Source organism: Macaca thibetana, chromosome 1, assembly GCF_024542745.1.
Source record: "Macaca thibetana thibetana isolate TM-01 chromosome 1, ASM2454274v1, whole genome shotgun sequence".
Classification (NCBI taxonomy): Eukaryota; Metazoa; Chordata; class Mammalia; order Primates; family Cercopithecidae; genus Macaca; species Macaca thibetana.
The window spans coordinates 45,760,820-45,771,227 of NC_065578.1; the positions used below are offsets into that span (position 1 = coordinate 45,760,820).

Here is a 10,408-nt window from a genome sequence, read left to right on the forward strand (position 1 = left end):
AAGAAAGAAAGAAAGAAAGAAAGAAGAAAGAAAGAGAGAGAGAGAGAAAGAAAAAAAGAAAAAAAAGAAAGAAGAAAGAAAGAGAAAGAAAGAAAGAAAGAAAGAAAGAAGGAAAGAAAGAAAAAGAAAAGAAAGAAAGGAAAGAAAAACTTTTCTTTTTTCTTTTTCTTTTGCCCTCTTAAATGGCACGGAAGGAAGGGGAGTGAACCCGGAGAGCGGAGTCACGGCGGGGCCCTGGTCCGCTAGGGGGCGGCCCGCTCCTGGGGCGGGTTGAGCTGGACCCCTTCCGAGCGCAGCGCGCAGACGGCCACGGGCGCCGGGGCCTCCAAGGCGAGGGTGCTGGGGCCGGGGCTGGAGCGGCCGGAGGACGCGGCTGAGACTGCAGGGCTGAGCTGCACTGCTGTGGTGTCCTGTGCTGTGCGCTCGCTGCTCTCCATCTCTAGCGCCACGGGCCCGGCGCGGCCGCCCCCCTGGCCAGGGCCCACCGCGGCCGCCGAGCGCGCGCCGGGCGCGGGGCCCCGGCGGCTACACACGCAGGCAGGCCGCGAAGAAGCCGAGCGCTAGCACCAGCAGCCCCGGCCCCACCACGAGCAGCGGGTTGTGCCCGGGCAGGAAGGAGGCGAAGGCGCCCGCCAGCGTCACGTTCACGCCAGCCAGCAGCGCGCACAGACCGCAGGCGCAGCACAGCGCAGGCGACTGCAGGCCCGGCCCCGGGCGCGTTCCGCGGGCGCCAGGACCGGTGGTCCCTTGCTCTTTTCTGCCGGCGGCATCGGCCTGCGCACGGCGGAGACGCATCAAGCTCCCTCTTGCCGCCGGCCCGGAACAGCCCAATTGCCAGGAGCCGCCTCGCGCTAGTCCTGTGGGCACACAGCAAGAGGGCGGGGTCAAGCAGTGTGTCTCGACCTCGAATCCTAGGCTCCGTCTGTAGCTACACTCAGTGCCTGGGTGGGCAGAGGTCATCTTGGTCAGCCCCCCGCCTCTGTCTCTGGAAAGCAACAACCCATCCCATATGGGAAGAGTCTGCTTGTTGTATCCCCACCTAGTTCCGGGGGTCCCTCGTGGCCAATCTTGCCATCCTCCCTCTCTCGTCACTTTTTTGTTCTCTAAACAGACACCACCCCTCCAACCCCTCTCCTCCTGGAAGCCTACCTGGACTCATTGAGTGAGAGAATGGCTGGAAAGTGCTCAGCACAGTGTCCAGTTCAGCTTAGGTGCTCATTACATGATCATCATCGTCTTCAGTAACCCTAACTAGAAGGCAAATGGCAGCTCTTGAGATTTAGACAACTCACTCCCTCAAGTGGAAGAGGCCTTGGAAATCATCTGACCTTGCCCCCCACCCCCACTCCTACCCCTTTATTCAGGTGAAGAAACTGAGGCTCCCAGAGGTCTAGCAGTTTATCCAAGATCCAGAACCAGGACCTGAATGACCATGCGACTTGGCCTCAGCATCCCCACCCTAGGCTCCGGTAGGTGTAGCAATGACACTGACTCTTCTGAATATCAGATGAGGCCCTGGAGTGAGTGGCCACGTGAGAGTGAGGAGCTCCTGATGGTTCAGATGTTCAGTGAGAGGGCACAGTTCCCACATGAGATGGGTTGGGCTGGAGCAGATCTAAGGCACCAGGACCCTTTCTAGACCAGGCATTCTATTAAATTCCAATCCTATCTCCACTCCACTCCCTATTGTTCTACTGTTGAACCTGGATTCAAAAGTCTAATTGCTGGATGCTAGAATTCCTTTCTAGGATTCTCTAGATGTCTCTGGTTCTAGGATCTATTGCTGGATTCTAGAATTCTGGAAATACATGCAGAAACAAGAGTAATAAAATTAGAGTCTAGGGATTTATGACTTCTATTTGAGAATTCTGTTCTATAATGCATAAGATCCTAGTTGGTACAAAGGCCCTCAAAGGATGAGATCTTAGCTAGTGTTAGAATTGTGGGGAAAAAATGCCAGAAAAGGGTCCTGGATGGGGATGAAAGGGAAGTAATCAGATGGTACTGCGGGTCTAAGGGGAGCATGCAGGGTGAGGAGCAGGGAGTGAGTGCCACCTTCACAGGGGGCCTGACTCTCCTGCTTCCGTCTTACCTCCTGTAACGTGGGGCTAATCATAGAACCCACCTCATAGGGTACAGTGATAATTAAATACTTTAAGCTAAATAAAGTGTTTAGAACAGTGAGAATTTAATAAATGTTAATCATGCCCTTCTGGTGGTGGTTGACAGAGAAGGGAGCCATGAAGTCTCAAATCTGGGAGGCTGGTCATGTTGGGTTTGGAAACAGAAAAGTTGGGCTGTCTCCCAGGTGGAGGTACCTTTCTGCGTGTCCAAACCCTATACCCAGTGGGGTTGGAGAAAGCTTGATGACTGACTGAAAATGAGGGCTAGTGTCAGATCCTTCACTCTCGACACACAGGATGCGCAGGTCAGAGGGCTTGAAAGGCCACCTCCAGGCCTGTCCAGAGCTGATGACTCCAGGGTTCCCTCTCCTGGCACCATGCTGAGAGGGGGCAGCCCTACTGAGATTCCAGCCAGAATCACCTTGTTGCCGTACCAAGCTGGCAGGAAGTCAGAAATCCCCAAATCTTAGCAAATAAAGCACATGTTGACTCTTGAGGGCATCTACAGACCAGTTTCCTCAGGGAGCTCCTCATCTGCATGAACATCTGCTCTCTAACCTGCTGTTGATGGTTCTGCCAGCCAGGGATAGCAACCTCTAAAAGGGTACAGCAATGTATAGTGTGCAAAGCACTTTTACATCCATGATATCACAATCTCTACTACTGCTTGATGCCTATTAATAGTCACATTTTGGCCGGGTGTGGTGGCTCACACCTGTAATCCCAGCACTTTGGGAGGCTGAGGCAGGCAGATTGCTTGAGCTTGGGAGTTTGTGACCAGCCTGGGCAACATGGCGAAACCCTGCATCTATTTTTGTTGTTGTTGTTGTTAACAAAAAGAATTAAAAAAAAATTTTTTTTTAATAGCCACATTTTACAACTCAGGAGACTGAGGCTCAGAGAGGGAAGTGGATTGGGGCTCCGGTGGCTGGACTGAAAGGAAGAATAGACATTCTGAGACCAGAGTCAGAAAACAGATAAGCTGGCTCACACCCTACACAATCTTGCTTAATTTTATAGAGAAGGATTTGATCCTCAGGAGGGTCTGTGAGATTCCCACATCTTCCCCTTTTAAACCTCTCCCCAACCTCATTCATCAACATCTGACATTATCTGACAAAGGCAGGAGTTCCCTTCTGTGGGGAGGGCTCAGTATGAGGATGCCCCATGGAGAGGAGGGAGTCTGGCTCACCTCACTTCACATCAGTCTCCTGGAAGCTGATATTGGATGAGGGTCAGGGAGGCCCTGGCCGCTGGAGAGTCCAGGGATCTTGCTTCTCTCTCTCTCTCTCTCTCTCTCTTTTTTTTTTTTTTTTTTTTGAGATAGAGTCTTGCACTGTTGCTTGGGCTGGAGTGCAGTGGTGCAATCACAGCTCACTGTAACCTCCGACTCCTGGGTTCAAGTGATTCTCTTGCCTCAGCCTACTGAGTAGCTAGGATTACAGGCACCTAACACCATGCCCAGCTAATTTTTTTTTTTTTTTTTAGTAGAGATGGGGTTTCACCATGTTGGCCAGGCTGGTCTCGAGCTCCTGACCTCGTGATCCACCTGCCTCAGCCTCCCAAAGTGCTGGGATTACAGGCGTGAGCCACCGTGCCCAGCCAGGATCTTGCTTCTTTTCCCGTATGGGGAAGACTCTCCTTTGCCTTAGGGTTTTAGCAGTTTTACTGTGATGTGCCTCAGTGAGTTTTTCTTTGTATTTATCCTACTCTGTAGATATTTGCTTTATATGTATCCTTCCTCATGCTTCTACAATCTGTGGCTGCATCATATCGCCCCCTAGTTCAGGAAACATTTCAGCTCTTATCTTTTCTCTGTTCGCTTTCTCCTCTCCTTCTGGGACCTTCAATGCATGTATGTTCAGCCATTTGCTATTGTCCCATATGTCTCTTTTACACTTTATTCTGTATTTTCTAGCCCTTTCCTTCCTTCCTTCTCTTTATTTCAGTCTGGATATTTTTCTACTGAAATATTTTTTTTACTATCTAGTTTACTAATCCTATTTTCACATGTGTCTTCTCTGCTGCTAAATCCATCAATGGATTTCATTTGTTATAACTGTTCAGTTCTGGAATTTCCACTAGATCCTTTTTCATAGATTCCAGTTTTCTATTTAAAGATTCCCTCTTGTTATTAATTTTCTTGAACATATTAAACCTTCTAGAGTCCATGTCTGAAAACTCTAACATCTGGATCTCCAGTGGGCTTGTTTCTATTGTCTGTTTTATTGCTTTTGTTCATTTGGTCTTATCTCCTGAAATGCCAGATAATTTTTTATTGAATGTCCAACATTGTGTATAAAAAATTATAGAGCTAGCATGAGGCTTTGAATGATATTATCTTCCTCCAGAGGGGATTTGCTTTTGCTTCTGACAGGCTCCTAAAGAACCACAGGCCACTGTAACCCAATCGAAGATTATACTGATTGGAAACTTTGTTTCAGTCTTTCTGAGTCTAGTCTATATCTGGTTAGCCATTAGTCCTAGAGTGTTGCTTTGGTCTTCCCAATAAAAACTGTAGGTGTTTAACAGTACCCCTTCCCTTTTTAGGCCCGGAATTCCAATTTGACTCCCCAGTCTCATGACCTCCTACAAACTGGAAAATGCCTTTAGGGAAAAATCAAAATCTAGTATTACTTCTCTCCACAATCTTGGCCCCCTCAAGTCCTCACTGCCTTGGTAGCTCTCCCATGCCTTTAAACAGATTTCTTAAATGCTTAATCCAGCTTTTAAAGTTTTATCCTCAGCAGGTAAATTGGTCTGATAGAAGTTAGTCTACTTTAGCCAGAAACAGAAGTCTAGATGATAATCTGAAATTAGCACTTATAGATCTATAACTAAGTTATGCTATGCTAAGCACTTATAATAATATCTAATTTAATTTTTACAACATAAAATTAACACATTTTTATTTAATTAATTAATTAATTTAAAATTAATACAACATTAAGTATTACTATTATACCTCTATTTTACAGATGAGGAAATTGAGACACAGAAAGATTAAGTAAACTCACCCCAAACCACTCAACTGCAGTGGTGGTGCCAGGATTTGAAATCTGGTGTACTGATCCAAAGCCTGAGCTCTCAACCTAGCACAGTGCTGGATTTGCTAAATGTTTGTTGAATGACTGAGGCACAGGCTTTTCTAAGGCCCTGTAGATAAGCTCCTGTAATTAGAACTTACACTGCTCAAATGTCAACCACAGAGGAAGACAGGTTTTCTCTGGTTCAAGGAAGGTAAAATTCACTTTGCTTCTTCCTTGGTTTAGCAAACTAGGTTCAACAGAAACTAATTCCAGCCCAGGGGCTGAGCTTCTAAGTGCTAATTGCTAATAAATGATTGATTCTTATCTACTCCTGGGAGGCACAGTGACTATAAGACAGAAGGGTCTCTGCCCTAGGCACGCAAAGGACTAAGAACATGTAGGTGTTGGGCTTATTCCTGAGGTTGCTTCCACCCCGGTTAATTGGGATCTAGGAGTGTGCAGGGATGAGGTGCTGAGGCTGCTCAGCTGTTGTAATTCAATTTGCACCACCATTTCATCTGGTGAACTGGGGCTCCAGCTGCTGCTGTTGCAGTGTTGGTTCTGTTTTGTTGTGGGTGTTCTGGCTAGCTCTGTTGTGGGGTCCTTGGCACTGTTCAATAAATCTTTCTGGTTTTCCACTCTACTGAGCACATGTTAAGATTGCACTTTCTGGCTGATTTGTGATTAGGTGGCATTGTGTGATGTTCTGGCCAGGGAATTGTGACACGTGCCACTTCCAGGCTGGCCTATTGGATTATGGAAGCAGGACTCTGAGTTGATGCTATTGCTCTCCCCAGTCCTCTAAGCCCCTTCTACTTCATTCCAAGCCCAGCCTTCAATCCTAGTGCCTGAGCAGGAGGGAAGGGCATTGCTCTGACTCTTGAGTTGTGAGGACTGGAAGACCTTCACTTTAGTGAGTACTCCGAGTTGCTGAGCCCCTAAATCTTCAGAAGCGGGAAACTGAGGCTTGGAGTAGAGGAGGTCTATGGCCAAGCCAGGCCAGAACCAAGCCCTTTCCCATCCAACGAGGGTTCTGAACACTGCCATTCAGCTGCCCACGACCCTGGCCAAGCAATTCACCCTCCCTGCTGCCCTGCCTCTGGCTAGGGAGGCCCCATGGTCTCTACGTGAGGAATCCAGTCCACAAGCAGTTTGCGGAAGGAGCAGACACTGTTGGGCAGCCTGGGAGAGCTGGGGTCCGTCTCTGGGCCTTAGTTGTCTGGATGTGAAGGGAGGAGTATAATGAGGTTATTGTCCCCAAACTGAGGTCCCTCGTCAATCAATCTGCTGCCCCACCCTCAACTACTTGAGGTTCATAAAGGTGGAAATGAGGACCTGTTTAGAAGTTACTGTCAGTGTATCAAAAGGTCTCATAAAATCAACATTTATGTATACGTATACATATAAATGTATATGGCTGTACCTGCGCATTGTACCAGATTATTTGCTTTAGGCTGGGATTCCGTTGTTTCCCTGGGAAGTCAGCTGCCACACAGGGGTTCTGGTTGAGGGGGAGGGACACTCATATTGAGCAGCAACTCTGTGCTAAGCACTCTCCCTACATTAGCACATTTAACCTTCACTACAACCCTGTGAGCTGTTGCAGTCCTGCTCCTAGTTCATAGTGAGGACACTGAGGCTCAAAGAGGTGAAGGGACTTACTTTGGTTTATTCAGCTGCAATAGGGAAAGCTGGGATTCAAACCCAGTTTTGTCAGATTGAAAAGCTTATGTTTTTGGTTCATTAGAATTGCTGTTTACTGAAAGGTATAGAGATGTTTACTTATTAAAAAAATTTGGGCTCAAGGGGGTGGTCCTCAGTTGGTGAAGGCAAGAGCTCCTGGAGAGGGAGTCTCTGTCCGAAGTCCCTTCAGGTCAGTAGGTCAGCCTGCACGTCCCCTGTACCCCCAACCCATGGTTCTGGGATGTTTGTGTTGCATAAGAGCAGTTGCTTGACTAGAGGTAGCTGCCAGGCCTCCTGGCTCCAGATTCCCGGTCCAAAGGCCCAAGAGCCTCTGGGCGTAGGGGCTTCAGTCCAGACTTCAGCCACTGGCCCCAGCCCCTTGTCCTCCAGGGGAGGCTGAGCCCCTCACTTGCTCAGTCTGAGCTCTTTACTGCTCACTATGAACTCCTCTGTTCCTTTTAGTCTTAGCCCTTCTGTTCCCTCTCAGTCCCTGGAAATCTGGGCCAGCCTCTTCCCAGCACCTACATCCTCAGGAACCTCCCACATCACTCTTACTCATTGCCGGCTGGGGCTTATTCACTACCTTGGGAACTCTCCGCTTCTGCCAACTGAATTCTGCAAACCCAGAGCCCAAAGAGCTACCATCACCCTCACCCTAGCCAATCCATGGACCTGTCCTCACCATAGACACATGCATATACATGCATACTCACATGTGTGCATGTGCGTGTGTACACGCGCATGCACACACACACACACACACAGAGTCTTCAAGCTGGAAATAAGGTTTGAGGGTGAAGCCTGAAGGTGTGGCTTTCTAGCTCCTGTGTCTGATTCCTGGGATCTATCATCTTCCTTCCTGAGCCCATGTGCCTGCACGAACACACACACACACATATACACTACAGACACACACGCAGTGACTGGACATATCCAGAAATACAAACAAGATGCATAGATGCATTACACACACAGAGTTGCAGACACAGGCCAACATATGACACACTGTCAGTTGCCTGCCTATCTGATGGAGATGAGCTGCTGTCCTGGAGACTTCTCCTTGCCTGGAAGTGTGAGGGTGGAGGGAAGGTGGTTGAGAGTAGGAACCCCCCGGGAGAGGTGATGGGTGGATAGGAGTTCCATTGTGGCTGCTCTGATGGTGCCTACCCATTCACAATGGGTCTCCATGCTGGCAAAAGGCAAGCACTCACCATTCCCCTCACTGGGGCTCAGCTTTGCCATTGGTGAAGTGCGAGATTGATCTAGATGATCTAGATGGTCTAGCTGGCTTCCAGCACAGCTGAGAGGCCCCAGTGGCACAAGACTCCGAAAGCTTCTTTGAGCAATCACAGGTCTGTGTTGGTTAGACCGAGCCTTTGTAACAATCCAGGCAAAGATGCTCCCTTCCAGTCCTTCCTGGTGCTCTTGCACTTCCCCAACAGAATCCTCAGGCCACAGTCCCCAGCAGGGGTTATATAGGTGGCCAGACTGGGATCTCTAACCTCAACCTGGGCCTCTGCCTCTACCCTAAGCAACTCAGCTGTCTGGAGCCAGCTGGAGGGGTGGAGAGAGAGGACTTCAGACTGGCAGGAGTGGAACTGCCCTTCCTATCTGTCTCCTTCGCTTCAAGGCTCTGGAACTAGCTCCACTTCCCTCCCCAGCCTGAGGAACTTCAGCATCTTTTGCCCAACCACCCAACCCCTCTGCCCTCTTAGTTTCCTGACTTCTCATCTCCAATGCTCAATTCCTTCATTCCACCTCAGCTACACTTCCTCATACCTCATCACCTTCAGGACTTTATCACCCTTGTCATCACCCTGAACCATTCCACCTCTGAGAAACCCTGACACCCTACTCTCGACTGTAACTCCACTGCTACCTCCATACAAACACGGCTACAGCACAAACACTGTTCTAAGCCATATATGTGTGTGTGTGTGTATATATATATATATATAATTTTTTTATTTTTATTTTTTTGAGATGGAGTCTTGCTCTGTTGCCCAAGCTGGAGTGCAGTGGTGCAATCTCGGCTCACTGCAACCTCCGCCTCCCAGGTTCAAGTGATTCTCCTATCTCAGCCTCATGAGTACCTGGGACTACAGGTGCACACCACCACACCTGGCTAATTTTTGTATTTTTAATAGAGACGGGGTTTCACCATGTTGGCCAGGATAGTCTCAATCTCCTGACCTCATGATTTGCTGGCCTCAGCCTCCAAAGTGCTGGGATTACAAGCATGAGCCACCACGCCTGGCCGCCCTTTATATATATTAACTCATTTAAGTGCCATGACAACCCTTAGGTAGCACTACTGCTGCCACTAACTTATGGATTGGGAAACAGAGGCCCGAGAGGTTAGAAGAATCGCCTAAGGTCACAGACATCATGGTAATATATGGCATAGCTGTGATTCAAACCTAGGCTGTGTGTCTCCTAAATCTGTGCCTTTCATAACCCCACACTGCCGCTGGCTGTAACTGTTCTTTGATCTCATGCAATCCCTGGACCTCTGCATTTTTCTCCATGATCCTCTTGCTTCCACTTCTGTCTGCATCTACCCAAGAACCCAAACTGACTTATTTCCATTACTCTCTTGCAACTTAACTTGTCCCTTTGTCCTTCTGCCAAAGCTGCCCGCAAAGCCTCAGTTGCAACAGTCTGGCTTTGTGCCACCTCAAGTCTATGCCTAAACTGCTAAGCCTTGTAGGTGAAAAAACCACGGCTGGGTGGCATGGGCTGTCTGTACATCCACATCCCTGGCATCACTGTGATCCTTAATGTTACTGGGAAACCTCCCACTTCCTAGTCTGAGCTCACCAACCCGTCACTGGACCGCACCTCCCACTGGATGCATCTAAGAAGGCCTCTCCCATCTCGAAACAAAACCCTCCTTCAACCCCACATCTGCCTCCAGCTAACACTCTGTCCCTTTCTTGAAAGCACTGTCTACAGTATATATCTCACCTCCTTGTCAAGAGCCAGTCCACTCCATTCTGGTTTCTGCCCCATCACACCACAGACTCTGCTTTCACCAAGGCCACCAGCTGACTCCTTTTTGCTGAATTCCATGAACACTGTTCAACTCTTAGCTAACTTGACGTCTCCAGAGCTTGGGACCTACTGAAGCCTCCCTCCTGGAAATATACTCTTCCCCTGGGATACAGTTCCCTCAATTTCATCTTCACCTACAGAGCCCACAGACCCAGCCAGAAAATCTGGGCTTCATCCTCAGCTCCTCTCTCCCCAGGCTTCCCTCCACACATTTGCCATCTATCACTAAGCCCTGCAGACTCTCCCCTCCAAGCGTCCCGGAATCCATCCCTTCCTCTCTAGTCTCATCACTGCCCCATCTCTCCTCCTAGGATCCTCACAGCTGCTGCCCGGCCCTGCCACCCTCCTCATCCCTGCCTTGATTTTGCTTTTGCGGGCTGACCTCACCAGGTGTGTGAGCTCGCTGTGCCTGAGCCATGAGCCTACTTGCTCTTCCCTTGGCTGACCCCAGCTCTCCCTTCAGAGTGCAGCGGGGATGCTGCTTCCTTCCTTCCTTCTTTCAGATTTCCGAAACTCTGC

At 49.0% G+C, this 10,408-nt stretch overlaps 1 protein-coding gene across 1 annotated transcript; it reads right to left on the bottom strand.

Annotated features, from left to right (window-relative positions):
- Nucleotides 1-242: 242 nt before the first annotated feature.
- Nucleotides 243-770, bottom strand: TMEM275 (transmembrane protein 275). Its single transcript, XM_050802050.1, is given in 3 exon segments — nucleotides 243-536; nucleotides 538-710; nucleotides 713-770. Coding segments are annotated over 3 exon segments (525 nt in total).
- Between the last annotated feature and the right edge of the window lie 9,638 nt (nucleotides 771-10,408).